Genomic DNA, 25523 nt, shown 5'->3' on the forward strand with positions numbered 1-25523 from the left:
GAAGAAACTTCCATTTAGTCGACAGTTCACAGTGTTGAATGACAGGGGAGAATAGGGGAGAGCGGGTACAAAAGTAACGCAGGACGAAAGTAACATGACGAGTTTCTCTGAGCCCTTACGAGTCTGATTTGCCCGACTACGTCAAACAGTTACCAGAAGCACAAAAATTTGCCTGGATTGGTCATACTGTTGCAGCATTGTACCGGGAAAGCTGTTTTTGATCATGGGAAGTAAATTCAATAAAGCGACCATTTTTTTTTTTTTTTATGACAAGTTGTATTTATTGTTTCATGTGATATAGTCATGACCGTTTGACAGATTATTTAACACATCCTGAAGTTTTCCGTTTTAGAGAAGCAAGTCAGGTTTAACTGTCAGGAGTCATTGTCGGGACGATAGTAACAGATGTTTCTCTCATCCCTCTCACCGTGTGTTACAGTATTTATTAAAACATGTGTATTCTGGCATATTTCACCAACAAAATATGCCGGGGGAAGCGCGGGTGCATGACCTGCCGCAGGTGTAAAGCTCATCATGTGATGTAAACTCACAGTAGCCAGGTAATTTTTATTTATAGCTAAATTATTATTAATTGTTAAATGTTCTTGATAAGGACCAAGGGAAGGCCTTCACACCCTTTTTATGTGCAAATTGAAAATGCTCATGGAAAGAAGGTGGCTGGAAACACTCAAATATTAAACAGTCCATCTGCTATGGATTAAAATTAATGCTGAGAGTCAATACTTAAACCTCACAGTCCCCGTTTTATTTCGAATCCAATGTGCTTACGGAGCCAACACCACAAATGATGTGTCGATCGTAACACCACTGAAAACACATCCTTCCCTTTAAATCAAACTGCTTTTCTCTGCCTAACAAATTACTAGTTGTTTGCAGTAGTTTGGAATCCTTTCCACAAGTATCTCTCTCTGTGTTCAGGTACAGATCGTCGAATCACCTATATGATCAGTAAAGGTGGCAGCGAGGCCTTGCTCACTGCACTGGTGAACACCGGCCGCAGTTTCAGTCCCAACTACACCCTCCTGCTGCCACTGCTGCACCTGCTGGCTAAAGTTGGACACAGAGGTGAGGATGAATGAAAAGATGAATAGCAAAAAATATTATGGTGATGGATGAAAACCCAAATGTAAACCAAACCTCAGATACATGAGAGCCAAGTTACTCATCAGGAACAAGACATGCTGATAGGATGACTCGTAGTGTAACCACTGGACTTTTTGGTAACACAGCAGGGAATCACAGCCTCATACATATTATCACCATTACACATTATCTGACCAATAGAGGATAGCAGAGGCCACCACTCAAAATCACTGGCCCTGCAACATTTGACAAATAAACCAAAGGCTACAGACTGTATATACTATATACTGTATATTGTATATAGCCTTTGGGTTATATATATATATATTATATATATATATTATATATTATTTATATATATATTTATATATATATATATTTTATATATATATATATAAATATATATATATATATATATATATATATATTTATATATATATATATTTTATATATATATATATATATATATATATTTATTTATATATATATTTATATATATATATATATATATATATATATATATTTATATATATATATATATATATATATTTATATATATATATTTATATATTTATATATATATATATATATATATATTTATATATATATATTTATATATTTATATATTTATATATATATATATATATATATATATATATTTATATATATATATATATATATATATTTATATATATATATTTATATATTTATATATATATATATATATATATATTTATATATATATATTTATATATTTATATATTTATATATATATATATATATATATATATATATTTATATATATATATAATATATATATATATAAATCATATCAATATATATAGATCTATATATATATCTATATGATATATATATCATATATAGATCTATATATAATATATAGATCTATATATCTATATATATAGATCTATATAATATAGTTTAGTTTTGGTGTGTAAGCAAACGGAACCACACACAGATCAATAAAGAATGATTTAATATTGAGCTCCTAAAATACATCATATGGTCGGGCTGATTGTACGCCGTTCACCTCGACGTCACTCTGTCTAAACGTTCATGAAAACATCCGATGTTTGTGTCTCTGCAGATCGTCGTATAGGTATGAAGGCAGAGGAGGCCGGAGCTGCGCTGCTGACTCTGAATCTGCTCAGACACAATGTCAAACATGCCAGGAGGGCTGCAGCCTGTCTCTGGGTGATCCAGGTCTTCTCTTCATCAGGTACACTCACACACACACAAACATCTCTTTACTTCTATCTTTGTGAGGATCCTTGTGATGGAGTAGCTGTCACTGACTCTGGGCAGCGCACACACATCACCTCAGGCCACACACGCCAAACATTTCTCAGCTCCCTTCCTGATTCACTCCGAAGTTAAAACACATCGCGACATCTCCCTCTCCCCTAAACTGTTTGTCAGTAGTGCGACCAAAGGTGCACACTTGATTGTTCTGCTGTTTCCTATACGTATATATTCACACAAACATTATTCTCACTCACCAGTTGAGTGATACAGATACAGATACAGATACAGATACAGAGAGCTTTATTTATCCCCGAAGGGCAATTCAGTTTCTGCAGTCCACCGAAACATATACACACATTCATACTGCACAATCATCATTGACAGAGGGAACACAGTAGGTGGCATATGGGTAGGTGCAGAACAATAAAAGTACAAGATTAAAAATTAAAAATCTTCGCAATAAAAACAATGAATACAAGAATAAAAACGAGACGAGATAAAAGAATAACGGAATAAATAAATAATTAGAATAGAATAAAGTGCCAAGAGTATTTGCACATTGCAAATTGTATTCCAAGAATGTACCTAATGCAAACACAGACAACCGTTATGTGGTTAGTGCAAAATAATTGTACATTCAAAGTAAATAAAACATTTTTTTGTTGTCGTTCATCCATGATAGTTACTCTGCGTTCAGCAGTGTAATGGCGGAAGGAATGAATGACTTGGAGTAGCGGTTTGTCTTTCTGTGAGGCGGCAGATAGCGCCGTCCTGAAGGCAGTAGTGTGAACTCACTAGACAGGATTTGGTTGTGATTAATAATGTTTTTGGCCTTCTGGAGGACACGTTTCTCCCAGAGAGTTTAAGTTGCTCTGCTGGGCTCCGATGATTTTGGAGCAGACTTTCACAATGTTATTTAGGCAATTCCTGTCCTTCATAGACAAACCGTTAAACCAGCAAATAAATGAAAAGGTTAAAAGGCTCTCAATATATGACAAGTAGACAGTGCACAGAATAGATCTACTCACACCAAAGGAGTTGATTTTCCGCAGCAAATGAATTCTCTGTTGGCTTCGTTTAACAATGGACTCAGTGTTTACATCGAACTTGAGATGAGAGTCAAACACTGTGCCCAGGTACTTATAAGAGTGCACGATGTCAACATCGTCGCCATGAATTATACTCTGAGTGGGATTAATCTTGTTTTTTCTAAAGTCAATCACAAGTTCTTTAGTTTTTGAGACATTAAGATCAAGATAATTTTTGTCACACCACTCGACAAAGGCAGGAAGAGCGCAGCCATGATCTGACTCTGCCCCCTGTAGGAGCGACAGGAGTGCAGTGTCGTCTGAAAATTTCACTAATAAGCTGCCCTCCTTAGAAGACCTGCAGCTATCTGTGTACAAAATAAAAAGCAATGGCGAAAGGACGCAGCCTTGCGGAGAACCTGTATTAGAGACCGAGGTATTAGACATAATACCATTAACTAAAACCTGTTGTGTTCTGTCTGTTAAGAAGTTTAAAACCAATTTTAAAAGCTGGTGAGGTAGGTTAAAATGAGATGCAAGCCTCTCAATCAGAATGTGAGGCTGCATCTTATTAAAAGCTGAAGAAAAATCAGCGAATAAGAGTCTGACATGAGCTTTTGGTGTTTCCAGGTGTCTATAAACTTTGTCCAGGATAAAGAGTTTAGCGTCTTCCACTCCTTTACCTGTTTGATATGCAAACTGAAGTGAATCCAGTTTGCCCTCCACCAGGGAAAGAACCTCTTCCTTTAAGATTTTCTCCAGGTTCTTCACTACCAGGGAAGTGAGTGCAACAGGTCTGAATTGGTTTAATTCCCTGGGGTTTTTAACTTTAGGAATGGGAATTATGGTGGAGGATTTCCAAATTTTGGGTAACTGGCAGCGGTCAACACAAATCTGAAAGAGCTTAGTGAAAACCTCACTAAGTTGATCAGCACAGTGGTGCAAAGTGCGACCACAGATGGCGTCAGGGCCAGAAGCTTTCCTTGTCCGCGTTTTCCTAAATAAACAATTGACCTGCTCTTGAGATATCAATATATCGCTGTGGAGTACCAGGGAGTCCCTCAACCTGGATACATCCTGAGTGAAGTCAGACCTTTCAAACCGCGAGAAGAACAAATTAAAAGTGTTCGCCAAGTCTACATCCTCAACTCCATTAATGCTAATAAACTGCTTGGATGTATTTGCTTGCTGATTAATAGAGGCCATAGATTTAATCCCCTGCCAGGCTGACCTTAGGTCGCCATTTACGTACTGACTTTCTATTTTTTCTTTGTACTTGGCTTTAGCCTTGGCTATTTCAACCTTAACCTCTTTGGAGACAACCTTCTTCTCCTGAGGGTTGCCAGTGAAAAAGATCTTTTTCTTTTTATTAATAGCAGATTTAAGATCTTTTGTTACCCATGGTTTGTTATTGGGAAAAATAACAACCTGTTTAGAGGGGATTACAGAATCAACACAAAAAGCGATGTAGGATGAGACAGTTTCTATAAGTTCATCAATGTTATCACCACAAGCATCAAAGAAGCCTTGCCAGTCTGTGCAGTCAAAACAGGCTTGGAGGGAGGAGATGCTGTCCTCTGTCCAGATCTTAACAGCCTTCTCCTCTCTCTCCTGGCGTCTGAAGCATGGTTTATATGTAGGCAGTAAAAATATGCTGTTGTGATATGAAGCTCCCAAAGCTGGCATAGGTATGGACTTGTAGCCTCCCGTCACATTTCCGTAGCACAAGTCAAGGATAGTGTTTTTTTGTGTGGTGGAGCAACTTACATATTGTTCATATGTCCGTAAAACTCTGTCTAGTCGGACATGATTCAAATCTCCAAGATAAAATTTAGGAGCATCAATACAAATAGAGTCCAGCTTGTGTGATACATCCACTATCAGCTGAGTGGCAGCACTGGCGTTGGCTCTGGGGTGGATGTACACAAGAGTAAAAAACAGTTGGGGGAACTCACGTGGCAGATAAAAAGGACGTAGGGAGATGGAGAGTAGCTCTATATCAGGGGTACATATTTTCTCCCGCACAATGATGTTGTTACAGTACCGTTGATTTACATAGAAGCAGACCCCACCTCCGCGGCTTTTCCCCGTCGCTTCAGAGGAGCGGTCCAGTCTGATGGGACAGCCGAATCCAGTGAGAGCCAGGTCGCTGTCCTGGTCGCTCTCATTAAGCCACGTCTCGGTGATCGCGAGCAGGCAGCATTCCTTAAGTTCACGTTTGTACTTTGCCCAGATCTCCAGCTCGTCAATCTTGCGCCTTAAAGACTGGGCATTACATAAAAAGACCGAGGGCAAGGGGGGTAACTGACGCCGGTTATCGAGGCAGAGTTTTTTCATTTTGCGGCGAATACCTCCTCTCCTTCCTCTTTTCCGCCGCGAGAGCCGGCGTGAAGATCTTCTGTCCAGGTGGAAAGGGACAAAAATCTCTGCTGGAATGTTTGTCGGGATCTCTCCCTCCGCCGAAGAACGTAGCGACAGGAGAAGCTCCCTATTGATAGTGATCCGATCGCCATGTTGTTGCAGCGTCTTTTCCCCTTGACATACGCTGCAAACTAGCGTCAGGATAAAAAAGTAAGCAAGGAAATGCGCATACTTTCCCAAAGTCCACATATTGGTCCTCCGTACCGTCACACACACACACACACACACACACAAGAACAGATAAAAAAAGAAAGAAACGGTGAAAACTGTAGCGGGTCGCACACAAGGAAGCGCCCCAGGTGATGTAGGATCAGTGAATTGATCAGTGAAACGCTGCCTGTCCATCCTTTCATGTCCCATTCATGGGTTTGACGAGCGAAACAGGGCCGTAACAAATCCCCCCGTTAAAAAGGGCGCTCTCGCCCGTTTTTGAGATCATGTGATCAGCATAAATATGTTTATTATTTTGAATTGTGATTTTGTTGCAAATGAACTTGTTTTGGTTGGGGGGGGAATGATTAGACAGAGGTATAGAATTTATATGTAAAATATGCCTAGGTTAAAGGGGCTATAAATATCTTCTCTGCTGAAGAATGTTGTTAATTGTTATTTTTCTATGTCAGTAATACGCCCAGGGGAGGGGCTATTGGGTTAAAAGGGGGTTATCTTGGCCAGCTGAAGTCAGTCTGATCTTGAAGTGGTTCCAGAGAAGGTAACACTCAGGAAGGTAACATACAGATTGCATTTTTGGATTGTTTTTGCCTGTTCTGACAGAGAAGTATGGAGTTATTGAGGAACTCAATTTTCAGTGCTATTTGATGTATTGTACATAGCTTATTTTCTATTTTTTCACTTTTTGTAAATATTAAGCACTGATTGCACTTTGGGAGGCCGGCATAATAAAAGGGATTAATACAACGTTTTTCGACTACGCCAGCGTTTTTCATGTTGTACGGAGTTTTGAAGTAGAACCCCGCGACAATCCTCATTGACATAATGCATTCCCATACCTGAGCCAAATTCTAACCTGAACCTTAAAGCAAAGTCTGAACCCACTTCTCTTTAACTCATCACACTTTACTCTCCTCCCATTTATCGTTCACTGTCTCAACACTTCCCAAATGTTTGTATTAACTATTTATTACTCATTATAACATTTCCTATTATCCTTGTTGCTTATATGTGTTAACAAAGTCTGGCTGGTATCTGCTACATCAGCAGCTCATTGTGTGGTATAAGCACTGAAAGACATGAGTCTGAGCAGTGTTCACACACTAGATGTCAGTGAAGTAGCAACAAACTATATACTAACTAGATGTATCAACTTCCCAATGCTCCAATTATCCATCTTCTCCTCAGACATCTTCATTACTTTATAAGCAAGAAGGAGAGTAAAAAACGTAAAAAAATAAAATAAAAAAAAAAGTAAATTGTTTCATCACCTGTTTATTTGTAAATTCAATATGTAGATTTTCAGACATTTCTCACTTCTGGGATTCCAGTAGTAGCCCATAATTCTGGCATTATTCTGTCTGAGTAGTCACGTAAACCTTTTAGTCTTTGACCCTGTAACATTGTTCACAGTCTCAGGTTTTATTTGTACAGTTTCACAGTCGTGCTCCTCTGCTAAGAAGATAAAATAAACATTGCCAGCTTTCTTGATGCTTTCTACACCTGGAGTGGTCACGCCATTCATCAAACAGGCTCAGCAGTTTGTCTGAAGAGCAGATGCAAATAGCACATGTGTATAAAGTAGTAGTAGCTCATACTGGGATACCAGCATTTAGAGAGCAACAATAACATCCACCAGCATATGATCTTGTAGCTTGCAGCATCGGACTTTTTGCACAAAATGGAGAAATATTAGAATATAGAATTTTTATAGAGCAGTAGACTATCTTAAGTTGTCAAAAAGAAGTGCAGAGCCAAATCACGTAAGATATATGAAGTCAGTGTAATTTTAATTGGTCAAATATGAGTCAGTTATAGTGTTATTTCCACCCACTAATAATGTGTATATGATTAAGCAGTGAGAGCGAGTGAGGGGGCTATGTGTCATCTGGGCCGCAAGTTAATGGTTGATGTTTTTATGAGTCCATAAAAGCAGTCCTGCCTGCCCACATATATATAACTAGAGAGGACTCCTCTCCATCCAAAACACATGTCAGCTTTATGACAGGAAACTTCTTTATCAATAACTGATCATTTCAATCTTATTAAAATGATACACATTACACTACACTGTTTTACTTTTCATGTTTTTAATTTGTCCCGTGTTCTCCTCCTCACAGTTTCTACAGCAAACCTAATAGGAGAAAACCACGGACTGGATGCCATCTACCGCCTCATCCCTCAGTATACCACCAAACATCTGCACACCATCAAGTATGTATACCCAGGCTTTTTTGCATTTGACACTGACCACTGACCCCATGTCCAGGAGAACTGGACTGGAGAAAATGGTCACAAACAGTCCCTGGACAAGACTGACTGAAAGACAGATACATCCTGCAACCCTTTGTCCTCTTATGGGGGACATTACATTTTGAGTTTGCTGCACCTAACACTTCATTCTGCTTAACGTAGACCTGTTGTCCTCATTCATAGACACATTTTTGTTCCATCTAGTGGTAGGAACAGCACAATACACTTATCAGTGTAAAAACAAGATGGTGGGCACCTTAGTTGTTCTCCAGAGACAAACATGGACAAGGTATAAAACTAGGGCTGTCAAACGTTAACACGATAATAACGTGTTAATGCAAATTCTAATTTTAACGCCACTAATTTCTTTAACGCAATCAATCTTTTAGAGGTGGTAGCGTTCTCGTTTTTAAAGCCGGAGTGAAGATACTGGTAGAATATGAAAGTCATGTCCATTTTCAAAGGAGTCCCCTTGACCTCTGACCTCCAGATATGTGAATGTAAATGGGTTCCATGGGTACCCACGAGTCTCCCCTTTACAGACATGCCATGTTATGATTTGAGCATACTTTTAATGCTAAATGCAGTACCTGTGAGGGTTTCTGGACAATATTTGTCATTGTTTTGTGTTGTTCATTGATTTACAATAATAAATATATACATACATTTGCATAAAACATGCATATTTTTGCCCACTCTCACGTTAAGACTATTAAATACTTGACAAATCTCCCTTTAGGGTACATTTTGAACAGATGAAAAATGTGTCGTTAATCACGATTAACTATGAACAATCATGCTATTAATCGCGTTTAAATATTTCTCTCTCTATATATATATATATAGACATATATATATATAGATATATATATATATATATAGACATATATATATATATATATATGTCTATATATATATATATATATATATATATATAGACATATATATATATATATATATATATAGACATATATATATATATATATATATATATAGACATATATATATATATATGTCTATATATATATATATATATCTATATCTATATCTATATATATATATATAGACATATATATCTATATCTATATCTATATATATATATATATAGACATATATGTCTATCTATATATATATATATAGATAGACATATATGTCTATCTATATATGTCTATCTATATATAGATAGACATATATGTCTATCTATATATATATATATATATATATATATATAGACATATATGTCTATCTATATATATATATATAGATAGACATATATGTCTATCTATATATGTCTATCTATATATAGATAGACATATATGTCTATCTATATATATATATATATAGATAGACATATATATATATATATATATATATATATATATATATATAGATAGACATATATGTCTATCTATATATATATATATATATATATATAGATAGACATATATATATATATATATATATATATATATATATATATATATATATATATATATATATATATATATATATATATATAGATAGACATATATATATATATATATATATATAGATAGACATATATATATATATATATATATATATATGTCTATCTATATATATATATATATATATATATATATAGATAGACATATATATATATATATATATATATATATATATATATAGATAGACATATATATATATATATATATATATATATATATATATAGATAGACATATATATATATATATATATATATATATGTCTATCTATATATATATATATATATATATATATATATATATAGATAGACATATATATATGTCTATCTATATATATATATATATATATATATATATATATATATATATATATATATATATATATATATATATATATATATATATATATATATGTCTATATATATATATATATGTATATTGTTACAGCTGCTAGTTTTCTAGTTTATCCTTATCCTGGTGTGGTCATAGGGTGAGTTTTTACTGTACACGGTGGACCCACCTGTCAAATAACTGTTAAATGCAGTACCTGTGAGGGTTTCTGGACAATATTTGTCATTGTTTTGTGTTGTTAATTGATTTCCAATAATAAATATAGACATACATTTGCATAAAGCAGCATATTTGCCCACTCCCATGTCGATAAGAGTAATAAATACTTGACAAATTTCCCTTCAAGGTACATTTTTAACAAATAAAAAAATGTGCGATTAATGTGCGATTAATCACAATTAACTATGGACAATCATGTGATTGATCGTGATATTATTACCAAATCTATTCGTGACCACTGACCTCTGCATTACCAAACCAATGGTAGCAAGCTACGACGCTGCTAATTAGGAAGTACTCGTTTGAGGACATTGGGACTTTATTATCGTACTTAATTAGCATTTCACACAGGCCAATAGGTGTGATATACAGATGCTGAAGGGTTCCTCAGTGCGTCTGTATCGGACACCGAGGGGCTATGATCAAGTGTCGGTATTTGACGAGTTGGGGGTGAGAACGGGTTGCCCTGGCTGACCCACAACATGAAATAAAATCCTTTTCTCAGAACCCAGAATAAGACCATAAAGATGGGTCATTCAATGAATCGTTGACACAACGAGCAGTTTATTTAAACGTTGGTTTGTGGAGTTAGAATTAGCATCGGGCTGGCTAGGAAAGGCCAAAAAAGAACCTAAATTATAACTAATGACCTCATCACCTTCTTCACCTTTCATTTATTTCAAATGGTCAGTGATGGTATTAGATGCAAATGCAAAAAGGTGCGTGTGGTAAGTCCAGTTTAGTTTTGGTTCATATTGATCTCCAGATTTTTCCCTCAGTTCCACAATTGTGTTGCTTGTTGCAGGCAGTTCACTCAGAGTGTAAACTCCACAGAAGTCATTCTCATAAAACTTCACACCACAAAAACATATTTCTTTAGATACCACCAAGAAATAAGCCCAGAAGTACATCTTTTTTTTTTTATCTGTGTTGTCAGCGGCTGCATTGAAAGTTGATGAGGTTGTCCAACACTTCATAGCAACATTCCTTAGAGAAACTATATTGTCCCCGTAGGATCATCTCAGCTGACCCCCAGAGCTTTTGTCCAGAACCTTTTCAGGCTGAACTTATATTTGCTGTGAATATTGGTGATACTCTAGAAAATCAATCAAAATGTCCACTGTTATGCAAGAAATATATAAAAAAAAATTATTGGGCAGGCTGCAGTGAAATTTGCTGCCTTTATTATTCCAACTGCACAATTCCAAAGACAAACATAACATTTTTTATTCCACTACTGGTCAGGCTCAAAGATGAACTAGAATTACCGCCTCACGGTTGCGTGCCTCCGCCAACCAGCTTTAAGTTTCAGTTTACATCCATGCCTGTCCAAAATGTCATCACTTCCTCATTTTATCCTGTTAGACATTTGTGTGAAATTGACATAATTAGCATAGCCTGTGAACGCTTGTGTGAGGTCACAGTGACCATGACCTTTGACCACCAAAATCAAATCAGTTCATTCTTGAATCTAAGTGGACGTTTGTGCCAAATTTGAAGAACTTTACTCAAGGCGTTCCTTTGATACCGCGTTCACGCGAAACGGGACGTACCTACGGACAATCCAAAAACAAAATGCCTCTGGCCGAGGCTGTTGCCATCAGCGCGGAGGCCGAGGCATGATACGACCCTTGTGTTTTGTTCGTAGACTGTATCATAGAGGCCACTAGCGGGGCTGAAGACTTTTAGCTTGATATAAATCAGGCGCTATGGAACGCTATGGTCCCTGTCTGGTTTATTTAAGCCAGATCTATGAAATGTGCACCATCTCCGTGCACAAACTGCATGGCAGTATTACAGTTTACAGGGAAACATCATCATTATATCAACATATTCTTAGTCTCAACACATCATCATTTCTCCTGAACTCGTGCGTACACACTCCAACTCTTACGTAAGCGCCATCCTTCTCCTCTTGGATCGTATGCCTTCCTTCCCATCTGTCTCTGTCAGAACTGATGGCATTTGGCTCAGATAGCCAGCATCCTCCAGTATACCCAGTGGAGCATGCCAAGAGCACCCGGAGTACCGGCCTCTCCGCCTGGCTCGAGGCCAGGCATACCGACCCCTGATCAGCCTACTAGTGAACATGAAACTCCACCGGTGGTGTGAGGGAATCGGATGCTCCGACACAGATTTACAGCCCTCGGGGTGAGTTTTCTGTATCATTTACATGCAGGAGCCAGTTGTTAATTGTCGTAACACAATTAGAAGACTCTGGGATTCCAGATTTCAAAGCCAGCTGCTGCTTTGGATAATTTGTTAGAATTGGCAGCTGTGAATTCCTGCGTTGTAAGAAGAGCAACGAGGCAGGAGATAAGCTATTTCCCCTTAAGTGTGATAGGCAGTTAGACATGTCTGTCACAGTGATTTATCCAATTATAGCAATGATATGGTGACCGTTAGATATGCCGATTGGCTGCTGCGCACGCTTTTAAAGCAGTAAAGACAGTCAGTCAGCTGTACAACTAAATCTGTCCATCTACTCTCAACTGTCAACAGCACTTAATCCCTCAGTCCCATCTGTTAGACTGCTAGGCACCAAAGCGCTTCTTACTATCCTCTTTAAATTGTTACAGCTTGGAGCTACTGTAGACTACCAAGGAGACATTTTACTTTGACTGACACTCACAAATAGTTTGTACTCTCAATGTCACCTGTGTGGACTCATAACATACTACCCATAATGCATCATAGACTTAAACATGGCAAACAGAAATTTTGATTTTGATTTACCTCCTGGTTCCCCAATTACTTTTCCATTTGCTGACTCTATTATTATTTACAGCACAGGGCAAAATGTCTTGGACCACGTGCACACCCTTGACACTTTCTAAACGGAACAGTAAATCACACCTTTAACAATTCAGTTGAGGTCTATAGATATTCTTCACCATAATAAATTCTGTTTCCCCATTTGATCATAGTGAGTATAGAAACCAGTCTGTCTGGCCCGGTAGCTATAGTGACCTCTGTTAGGGAAAACAGGCCTGCCAACCATAATTCAACACAATGTTGAAATATCACTGCATCCAGCAGTAAATCATTTCTTTTATAGAGTTTCTCTTACTTCTCATACATGGCATTTCTCCTATTTTAAAGTGACAAGCTGGAATCTTGGCCTATTTACCTAAAAAGCAGTGGTGGAGCCTAAGAAAACACAGAAAATCAAGTGAGGAGCATTCCTGTAAAATCAGTCTATGTATACTGGAAAAACACAGTTTGGAAACTTGTGTTTGGTGGATTATTTCTCTGTTGTTACAATGCTAATGGTCATTGTATTTTACATCGTTGGAAAGCCTGTTTATTTACCTTCGCAATGATGTCCAACTTGTAAGGATCATGCATTTGTGGGATGGGCAGCACAGCTGATTATGTGGGTAGCGCCCAAGAAAAATTTGCCAAAATGCTCTGCCAATGGTAAACAGTGTATTCTCATAAGGCTACCAGGAGGCCTGCAATGACTGCCCTTCACTGTCAGGCCCGTTTGCGCTGGTGTCGACAACACAGACAATGGAACCTGAACATGTTGGGGATTGTCATGTTCAGTGATGAGTCCAAGTTCTGTCTGCGAAAGTTGGATGGTAGGGTCAAAGTATGGAGACGACGCGGAGAACGCTATGCTGATTGTTGCACCGATCGAGTAACAGCTTTTGGTGGGGGCAGTGTCATGGTGTGGGGCGGCATCTCCGTCACTGGCAAAACAAGGCTTCTCATCATTGAAGGCCATCTCAATGCAGTGAGATATCAGGATGAGATTCTGCAGCCAGTGGCAATCCCATATCTCCACAATCTGGGACCTAACTTCATCCTCCAAGAAACAACGCTCACCCCCACAGAGCCAGGGTTATCACAGACTACCTCCACAATGTGGGAGTAGAGAGAATGGAACGGCCTGCCGAGAGTCCAGACCTCAACCCAATTCAACACTTGTGGGATCAGCTTGTACGTGTTAGAGTGACCAACACAACCTCGTTGGCTGACCTGCAACGAATCTTGGTTGAGGAATGGAACGCCATCCCACAGCAACGTGTGACCAGGTTGGTGACCAGCATGAGGAGGAGGTGCCAGGCTGTTGTGGCAGCATATGGATCTTCCACCGCTACTGAGGCTCCTGACGGTGTATTAAATGAATTCCACACGTGGAACCAAACATCAGCAACCCAAACAGAGAGTCAGCGGTCCAACACGTCCAGCAGTGGGAACCTGAGGGAGAGCATCCTGTAATTACACCAGATGTGATTCCTTATAGTTTCTGCTGCCTGGGCTTCATGAAAATACCGTGGAAGCCTCCTTTATAGAATATGAATAAAGTGTAAAATTGCTGCTCATCCCACAAATGCATGATCCTTACAAGTTGGACATCATTGCGAAGGTAAATAAACAGGTTTTCCAACGATGTAAAATACAATGACCATTAGCATTGAAACAACAGAGAAATAATCGACCAAACACAAGTTTCCAAACTTTGTTTTTCCAGTTTATTTAGTGTTTAGTGACGATTCGATCTAAGGAGCCTGATTCGACTGCCAATCTCACAGTCAAATCATCACAATGTGGTTATGAAACAAAGGTTCATTCCATTTGGGCTATATGAAGGCGTTGAGTGTCTTTACACTCTTTACATAGACTTTACATAGAATTGCTTGGTTTCTCCTAATAAATTGATTTATAGCCCATTTGGTATAAATATCAGCCTATTAATAAATAGCCCTCTAGGGTGCCCTTCCAGTAGAGAAAACGTGATGAAATGTCCGTCCAGTAGAGAAAACGTGATGAAGTGTCCTCTAGGGTGCCTGTCCAGTAGAGAAAACGTGATGAAATGTCCTCTAGGGTGCCCGTCCAGTAGAGAAAACGTGATGAAGATTCCTCTAGGGTGCCCGTCCAGTAGAGAAAACATGATGAAATGTCCTCAAGGGTGCCCGTCCAGTAGAGAAAATGTGATGAAACAATTTACAAAATACTTAACAAAGTTATGGGCTCATAAAAGAGGCCAACTAAACAGACTTAGACAGAACAGAAACAGACTCAGGCAATGCTAATTTACATACTCATAAAACTGAACAGACTAATCTGACCTAATGAAGACAAAATCTGACCTAACAAACTTCTTTTTTTTTAAATGGAGAATTGCAACCGGGCGGAGACTCCAAATTCCTTAGTTATATCTGAAATAACAGAAACTTGGTGGAAAAAAATAAACAATTTAAGATTTGTCTACACATATAGTAAATCCCCACATCGGAGAAAAGTTTTCAACTTCACTGATATCTTCCTGGACTTTCTGCACAATATATTGCATATTCCTATTCATGTCATAACCTTTTATCCCTAAATCAACTTTGACATGATGAGAATCATTTATTTCTCTATAGTGTGTAAATCTTTCTGTATCTGTTTGTTGACGTGTGCATGAGGTCAAAAAAGATCAACAACCCAAATAGTATTTTCATTTGGAAGTTATGATTCCTCCAAAGTTACCTTTGGTAGTGGTTGTTCTTTGGAGAAGTTAAACAGTCTATACTATTTTGAGTCTTTATACTCACTCTATGACCTGCAATGCGACTTAAATTCCTGTTTGGTACCTTTTTTTAAGCACAACTCAAACACTAAAATTGCAGTGGGTAGAAATGGAGCAAATATAATTTAAAAAAGTTATTTTTATACAACGGTCACTATATCCTGACAGTAGTGCATGAGACAGGTAAAAACATGTGCCTCTGTGTCCTCTGGTGCTCCTAACAGCATCTGCAAGATTTCACAGACCGGAGGAAAACAACCAATCAGAGCCGAGCTGGAGCCTTGCCGTCCAGCTGCCCTCTCTGAGCAGCTGTCAATCACTCAATAACTTTTTTTTAATCATATTTGCTCCATTTCTACCAACTATTGATCCCTTCCATAGCAGTAAAATACACAGACATGATAACAGTAACACAGCTGTGTGCTGTCCTTTTGAAGATGTGTAGTATTTCCCATCCTCAGTAAACATAGCACGAAGCCTTGTGACTCTCAATGGCCCCCTGAGGGTCACGGCCTCGTCACACTTCGGACCCCCTACTAGTGACACCTTGGCTTACTTGCTGCTAGTAACACTACACTGGACAGTGTTACATTCTTCGTCTCAGTATTCACACACACACACACTTTGAGGTGTGTGAAGGGACACGGAGGACAAGATGCACGAAAGTGCACACAAGACATACATACACGTGCACGCCTGTGTGTGTTGGAGTCACACATTTATACACACATGTGGGACTTTTAGTAAATAATCACATGTACGTATATGCGTCTTGTCCTTTAGGTCCATTTACACCATAACAAACACACACCCAGAGTCTTAATTAAGAATCACTTAGTTGTGGATCGCCAGGGAGCTGCTTGACGAATTGATCTGCTGTCAGACAGAGTAAATCGATACGCCTCTGATCAACACCAACACAGCTTCTCTATTTCTCAATGCACCACCACACAGAGCATTTAATGCCAACACTGTGGGCCATGTGAAGATGGACAGAGATGTGGAATCCAATCACATGTTGTGGATGTCACTGAGGAAATGCATGTACGGGGGGAAGAAAGGCAGAAACAAATAAGGGAGAGGAGAGGAAGTTGAAATTAAAAGACAAAGAGCCAGGGAGCAGATGGAAGAAGGGCAGAATGGAACAAAGTGAAGGGAAGCGGTACAAATGAAGGGGAAGATCCAAAGTGCCTCCACCTCCTTGACCCCCCATGAACGGAGGAGGAAGGCTGCAAAACTGGAGAGAATATCCCGATCTCGGCATCCTGTCCATTCACTAACACACAGATGCGTCGCCAATCTTCGTAAAACTGCGTGAGAGGGCGAGCCATCATCTCTGATACAGCTTCACATAAATGGAAGACTGGCCCAAGGGGGGGCCAGCATGGAAAGGGCTGAGCCGGTACGGAGGCCTTTGAGCACAGCACCGGTTCGCCCGTGATGACGGACGTCACGTCACTGTGTTCTAATCCTCCCACATCTCGTGTTTGAGACCGGAAAAGAAGAACACCGTGAAGGTCCGTGAACCTATCATCTCTGGCTCAGCCGTGCATGCAGCCGTAGACATAGCGGCATCGTGCTGTATCTCCCTATTCACTCCTGTATGTGAGAGAAAAACAGACATGGGAGACAAAGGTAAAACATGGGAGTACTATCCCCCCCCCGGGTCAAACTGGGCTGAACATTATTCCTTCTCGAGGTAACACTGACAGACCTCACAGACAACCTGGGGAACGATTTGTACAGCTTGTCAGTAACGTTATTCAGAACCGCTACACCCATGGATGTATTAAGAGTACCGTTGGAGGCGTGGCCCCGGTCATTCCTATGAGAGTTGCTCATTGGCGCATGAAGCCTAAATGGCTCGACTTCCATCTGGAAAAGTACCCGGATCTTGGCGGAGTAGCGTCCGCTCGGTCACATGACTTGGTCACGGGGTCCCAATATCACGCCGTCGTCACGGCTTGCGCTCCAGCCTCAGCCTGGGTCTCACTCACATGAACAGAGGAAGGGAAATAACTATGGATTCAGCTATTAGTGTGTTTTACAACTTTAAAAAGTAAATTTTTTGAATAAGGACTATTACAGTGTTCGTACTGGGGAGTTGGTTCACCTAAAAAAAATTTATATATATATACACATACATACATACATACGTCTCTTTCCAAAGTAAGTCTATGGGAAAAAGTCTTTTCATCACGTGACTGACACGGAAGTTGCAGTACCACCGAGCGGGGTAATTCCTGGGGGCTTGGCTCACTGGGTGAGGTGTGTTTTCTGACAGCTTCATGTCAGATATAGCGCTCGTGATTGGACACATCCCTCTGTGTCCGCTTATGTTAGCATGAACGCGCCAGGGGTGGCTGTGCCGGCCCGCTGCACTACGGGCACTGTAGCGGCGACTCCATCTGTGGAGATGTAGCAGTTAGTGGGCAATCGCCGATCACTGAAGAGGAAAGGATGTCAGGCAGCGCTGGACGTCGCCTTATGTGGTGACACATGTGTCCGGTAGGCACGTCCTGATTTGCAGGCTGCGTTTATGCAAATCTCAGTGGGAAATTTGCATTGAGTCCAGGAGAGGGCGGAGCCTGTGTGAGTTAGAACCCTCACAGGTACTGCATTTAGCTTAAAAAAATATGCTCAAATCATAACATGGCAAACTGCAGCCCAACAGGCAACAACAGCTGTCAGAGTGTCAGTGTGCTGACTTGACTATGACTTGCCCCAAACTGCATGTGATTATCACAAAGTGGGCATGTCTGTAAAGGGGAGACTCGTGGGTTCCCATAGAACCCATTTACATTCACATATCTGGAGGTCAGAGGTCAAGGGACCCCTTTGAAATTGGCGATGCCAGTTTTCTTTGCCAAAATTTAGTGTAGGTTTGGAGCGTTATTTAGCCTCCTTTTTGACAAGCTATGACATGGTTGGCACCAAAGGGGTCCTTAGGTTTTCTAGTTTCATGTGATGCCAGTATCTTCTCTCTAGCTTTAAAACTAAGCCCGCTACAACCTCTGAAAGATCAAATAGCAACTGAGCCCAACAGCGGTCCGTCGGATTTTTAAGAGGTTAATTGAAAATCGCAAGTTGCATTAATATTTTAAAGAAATTAATGGCGTTACATTTAATTTGCGTTAACACATTATATCATGTTAACTTTGACAGCCCTAGTTTTTGTTGATTTAAGTAACTACTACAAATAAAAGTCTAAAACTAGATTTTGACACATCTTTGACAACTCCGCAGAGTTTTTAAAGCACATCAAGTACTATGCTTCTAAAATAGGTTTAACATTTGATTTTTCTATGTAATATACTGTGATGCTGTATGTGACAACTCCACAAGAGCTACAGAAAATACTTACATAAGGCCGATTATGATAACATTAATTTGCATGCAGTCACACTAGTGTATCATGTACAACTTCCATATTAAAAGTGTGTGTTCATTCAAATGTCTGTTTATTTTTCAGGGCAGCCATCGATGCCTTGACTGCTCTGCTATGCACAAGTACGTTTTTCATGACTGTCATCATTCACCAGCTGATGGTTTCAATCATACCCGCTGTAGGCCTACTCATCATCATTACTCCACAACACTACTCAAACCCTTTCTCCAGGGGCACACTAGCAACGCCTGTGTTTCTGAGGCCATTTTCTTGTTTAATGATGTATTTTCTCTTATTCCATGGATAGCTGGACATGCTATGATAGTGTGACATCTCACTGAGATACAGTATATTGGATCTAGTGCAGCTAGAGTGGGCTGGAATAGGACACGCATTTTCCTCTCTTTAAACTTAACAAGTAAGGAAGTATGTTGTCTTTGCAATAGCTGACATAAGCTGCTGGATCCAGCGGAGAAAATAAGGAATAAAAAGGAATAGCATTTACAATAGCTGTGTGCAGGTTTTAGACAGTACTGTGGCAGAAAACCAAGCACGGATTTTTGTCGGAGATTTATAAAAACTGATTTTGTGGGTTCTTATGAATGCTTGCACTCCCTTGCGAAACATTTGTGCGTGCGAAAAATATTTAAATTCAGCCGATTTTCGCCTGCAGAAATATGTTTGACCAATGAAATCGTTTGTTCCAACTTTCGAGGGTAACTTACTGTCAGACAAATGTGCTTCTTTTGGTCCAATGGGACATTCTTCTTTTGGTGACTATTTGTGTTTTGGATTAAAAATGGGCTGTCCCCTTCTCAATACCAAATAATGTACGGCCAACACTACTATCTCAACAACCAAATAAAGGACAACATGAGGCTTGAGATCGCCCGGCAGCTGGGACACGATGAAGAAGATAATGATGAAGATGGTAATGTAGCTGATATGCACTTACTGACGTTATATGTTGGTAACGGAACTGGGCTAGCCACAACAGCTAACGTTAGCATCACATTTGGGCTCCGATTAGTTTATGTATTGTGTCGTTAACATTCGCCTCTTAGACATTCTCTGTCCGTTTTTTGTTGTGGCCTATTATATAGCCTGATCAGTGGATGGGTTTAACACATGCAAGGCTTTCATCCAGGAGACCGCTGTTTGTGTCCCGTTCGTCACGCTGCAATCAGCTGTTTGTTCGTGTTGTGTGTTCATAACCTTCAGTGTTATTTTCACTGTACAAATGTAGTAGTTTTAATCCCAACCATGTAGTTCTTTCCTAAACCTAACTATAGTGTTTTTTTTGGCTAATCCTAAAGTGACACCAAGGGGCGTGTTGACACCAATTTGGAATCAAATAATCTATTCACATCTATTACAGTTTGGCTTATGTCCACATTATTCCACAGACTGCTAATTGCTTTCTTATAGAACAGCTTAAATCATCATTTTAGAAAAGTGAAATAGTTGGGTCAGTCTTTTTGGATCTTAAAAAGGCATTTGACATATTAAATCACAATATTCTTATTCATCCACTCTCCAAATTTAATATACCTGATTAAACTTCACAGTGGTAATCTTTGCACATTTAAGTTATTGTGTAACCTCCTGGTCACAAGCAGCATCAACATAACCAAGCCTCTTATACAGTCGAGCAATTCCAATTTTGGACAGGAAGCCAATAAGATTACATCATTGCCGTGTTCTTAAGAAATTGAATATGTTAAGTTTTGATCATTATATTAAATCTGCTAATCTTAAATTCATCTATAAATGCCTACATATCCCAGCTCCTCAGGTGCTCAGAGACCTTGTGGTTCCACTCAGAGCTTCAGGCTCAGTAACAGGTGGAGCATCCAACAGCTCAATCTGGGGATAGAAAGAACCCACAGGTCACTTCAGAAGAAACCAACGAACCCGATTGACCACCGACACTAGACACTGATGAACATTCACAGCCAGCAGTAAATGTTGAGGAAGCAGCTACCACAAGTGTTGCAAGCAGAGATCATACTGTGAACATGAATGAAGGACAGGCTGTCCAATAGCCAGGTATCATGTGAGGACGACATGGACTATAACCTTTAACAGGTTCACAGATCTCTATTCTTTAGAGGACTTCAACCCATTTTTGGATGAAACATTCAAAAGGTCTGTTAAAGTGAGCGATTACTTCAGTGACACAGGCATGTTCATCAGATCTGTTGATGTACTTAAAAAAACTGGTAGGTCATGACCTTATGGATGAAAGGAAACGTTTCCGTCTCAAAAAGCATATTACCACTTTGAGGAGAAAAAAAACAACACTAAAAAAGTAATATGATCATGTGCAACATGGTGTTTTCCTCTTTTCACTGTTCTCTGCTTGTTCCTCCTCTCTGAACTCTCCATGCAGATCCTCAAAATAGGGTCTTTGAATATCAAGGTGGAAGAGATAGGCACACAGGGGCTTTAATCTCCTGAGGTCTCCATTAAGAAAAGGGTTCATGTGTTGTTTTAGCAGGAGACACACTATTCCATCAGATGAGACAGATTTTTAATAAATCTTTAGAAACACAGCATGTCCTCAAAGTCTGGAAGGATGCTGTTATTGTCCCCGGTTCCTAAATCCAACTGTCCCAATTTATTTTAAATGATTTTAGATCAATCGCCCTGACCTCAATCCTAATGAAAACTCTTGAAAAACTGGTAAGGTCAGAAATAAAAAAAGCACCGAACATGCACTTGATCCGCTGCAGTTCGCATATCGGCCTAACGGAGGAGTGGAGGATGCCACACTCACTCTGCTTAACCTGCTTTTTAAACACCTGGAGGGAAATGGGTGTCATGCCCGGCTTTTATTCATTGACTTCTCCTCTGCTTTTAACACAATTCAACCACACATTTTAACCCACAGGCTTTTAAAACATTTTAACTTAAGTAACAACCTTGTGGGCTGGATTTTAGACTTTTTAACCAACAGAACACAGATAGTCAGAGTCAATGGGTTTTTATCAAACAAAGTGGGCTCTTCAAAGCTCCCCACAAGGGTGCATGCTCTCGCCCTTGCTTTTTATCCTTTACACTAATATGTGTCAAAGCACTTTTAAAAATCAAACTATTTTAAAGTATGCGGATGACTCTGTGATTGTCAGTCTGCTTCAGGGCAATGAGAGCAGCCATGGCCCTGTAGTTGATGACTTTGTCAAATGGTGTGAAGAATCATATCTGCAACTAAACATATCTAAAACCAAAGATATGATCATTGATTTTAGAAAACATGCCTATTAACATGAAGTGACAAACATTAAGGGTCAAACTGTCGAACATGTGCAGTCATATAAATACCTCGGGACTATCATTGACGCTACACTGAACTTTGAGGCGAATTGTGAAGCTGTGTGAAAGAAGGGGCACCAGCGTCTGTTCTGCTGAGGGAAGCTGTCCTACTTCCACATTGGAAAAACCATGATGACATTATTTTATCGTGCTTTTATTGAGTCTGTTTTATCCTTTTCACCAGTTTTATGGTTTGGTACTCTGCCTCTGAAAGACAGAAATAGGCTGAGTCAGATCGTTAAATATACCAGTCGGCTGATTGGTGAGTCACAGCTGAGCTTAGAGTCCCTGTATACCAGACAGTTACAGCGGATAGCCAGCGATGACTCTCATCCTCTGTCTGGTGAGTTCCAGCTTCTCCCATCTGGTTGGAGGTTTAGGGTCCCAAGGTGTAGAACAAAGCGCTACAGGAACAGCTTTGTTCCAGCTGCAATTGTTCATTTAAATAAGTCCCAGCAGCTTTGGCACATATTTATGGAAGTTTATCCCTTTTCTCGTTTTATTATTTATTATACTCATCTTTTTTGTCCTGATATTTCAGTTTTTTTATATTGTTCTTGTGTCCTTCTCTTTTTGCTGGGTCCTGATACCCGTAAGCCTTTGAGTACTCTTTGTCATGTTTTTGGTGTGTCTGTCTCTTGTCTGTGCTCTACCTTATTGTCAATACGGATGCCATCCTCTATTTTGCTGCAAAACAAATCTATCTACGGGTACAAATAAAGTCACCTGACCTGAGCTGAGATTGGGGCTTATGGTGGGAGGGGTCATATGCCCTAAGCCATGGCATTCATTTTAGTGTGGGTGTAGCTGTTCTGTTTAGAACAACTGCTAATGCTACTGTCTTATCCTCTTCTGAAGTGGTGAAGGGTCGGCTGTTGGTTGTCAGGGCAGAAATAGAGGACTCTGTGTTCTGCTTTGTCAACATATATGCTCCAAATCAAGGAGCAGAAAATGAGCTGAAGAATTACCATCAGGACCAATTAAGTATTGGAGGAGATGTGAACTGCACTTTAGACTTCCCTGTAGACAGGACAAGTCATCACAGAGCCTTAACAGTATCATCTCACAGCTGGATCTGTCAGACACATGGAGGTTCAAACATCCACAATCTAGACAATACATACGGTGAGGGTCAGTAATAACAGGGTGAGTGCAGCCAGAGTAGACAGGATCTACATTCCCTAAAGCCTCAGGTCCAGATTAGTTCACAGTTGTATCTATCTCCAGTTGGCTTCACTGGCCACCACTTTGTCAGCATAGACTACAATCACTTTGCCAGGTCAAAGGGTTAAGTCCTACTGGCTTTTTTAACAACAAACTCAAACTGATATAACTCTTTGAATCAGTGGTGGGAGGTTTGAAAGTCACATGTGTTTTTTTGTCAGCAGTACACCTCCCATTCTACTGCTAAGATCAAGGCAGCAATTCAGGAGCTTGAAGCCAGCATCGGGCATATTGTGGAAGGGTTACATCGAGACTCAGATCCCAATACGGGTCATCTGCTGCAGGAGAAGAAGCTGGAGTTGAACTCCTTCCTGCAGGAGAGAATGAAGGGGGCTCTTGTCCTCGGCTGTCGGCACTGTTTGAGCTTTTAAAAAGAGGTGGTTTCAGGGAGGTTCTTTCTTGTGATTTGTGCTCCAAAATACTCTGCTAAGAGAAAGACTAGACACACACTTTTTGTCTGGTTCTGCCAAGTAGGCCATCTGGCTGACGCGCAGGAACCAGGCTCAGGGTGCCAGCAGCGTTGATTTGGGGGAATGCTGAAGGCCTGACTAATGGTGGAATACATCTATTACCAAATGATAGACAATATAATAATAATATATACGCCGCATATGGACTTTAAGGGGGGTTTGAATGAATGTGTTTTTTCTGTTGTATGTTCACCTCGAGGTGAATGATGTGACAGTGATCTGATATTTATTTCTCTGAAATGTTTAAATAAAAGGGATTTTGAAAACCAAACAAAAAAAACTCTCCCCTCCTCTCCTCTCCTCTCCTGAAGGTTCTTGTCTCAGAGCAGAACTCTGTGTTATAATGGTTCAGTTGTTCCTGCAGGGGTCACTATTGCACTGTGCTTCCAGGCTGAGCACCTGATGGTGATGGATCTCATTTTGTGTGTGTGTGTGTGCGCGTGTGTGGTTGAATCATACTCATTTAGTGTGTGAGACATTCTGAATGGAGGATTTGTTTCATCTCTTACTGTATAGTATAAACTCACAGACATACTCTACTTTATCTCTGTATTTCATGAACAGTATACTTCACACATGCAGCCCCACACCTCTCTGGTCCCCTCCCGCATGTTGGACCGTGCTATTTCCTCCAGTCTGCAGAGGTTCTTTGATTCTCAGCTGCTATAGACAGACAGTACTGTGGCGGTACTGAGTTCCCCAGACTTTAGTTGTTCAGTCAGAAGACTGAAAAACAGTTCCCATCCACATAATAATATAAAATAAAATGCCTCCTTAATAATGATAATGAACAAATGCCTCTATAATAACAAACAATTAAGGAAACTGAAATATTGGTTTTTCTTTTCCTTTTACCCTCCTTTAAAGTTTTCCCAAATAAAATACACTAAAAGAAATGGGTATAAAGGGTTTCATTGAAAATCAACAAATGAATAGAATACAAAAATACAGCCTGCAGGCGTTAGGCTATCATAAGGCAAGCCAGATCGTTGCACAAATAGCACCTAATCGTCCCAGTGCAGGTAACCCAATTGATTGGCACTTAACTTGTTTCCCTAACTAGGAGAGTCAACACTCTCAACAAACAAAACACAAAGATCACAGAATCCCAAAAGGGCCCAAAACAGACCAGAGTTTCTGGTTTTGCTGATAACACATGTTGCATTGAGTGAAGGAGAGATCAGAATGACACTGGGTGTGCAGTTTCCCTCCTCTTTTAAGCCCTACAGAAAGGGCGTTGTTACACCCTGATTGGCCAAGAGGGGAATGCACCAAGCTGCTCTCAACTATCATTTAAGAGCCTGTCC

General features: G+C 39.6%; 1 protein-coding gene across 1 annotated transcript in view; it reads left to right on the top strand.

Annotated features, from left to right (window-relative positions):
• Positions 1-25523, top strand: part of agbl1 (AGBL carboxypeptidase 1) — a 142699-nt gene that overhangs the window by 14315 nt on the left and 102861 nt on the right. Inside the window, exons 3-6 of the mRNA XM_074634045.1 lie at positions 940-1086; positions 2213-2344; positions 8111-8204; positions 19292-19329. Of these exons, the coding sequence (XP_074490146.1) occupies positions 940-1086; positions 2213-2344; positions 8111-8204; positions 19292-19329 (411 nt within the window). The remainder of the gene's footprint in view (positions 1-939; positions 1087-2212; positions 2345-8110; positions 8205-19291; positions 19330-25523) is intronic.

This window comes from Sebastes fasciatus, chromosome 4 (genome assembly GCF_043250625.1).
Source record: "Sebastes fasciatus isolate fSebFas1 chromosome 4, fSebFas1.pri, whole genome shotgun sequence".
In the NCBI taxonomy this organism is placed as follows: domain Eukaryota; kingdom Metazoa; phylum Chordata; class Actinopteri; order Perciformes; family Sebastidae; genus Sebastes; species Sebastes fasciatus.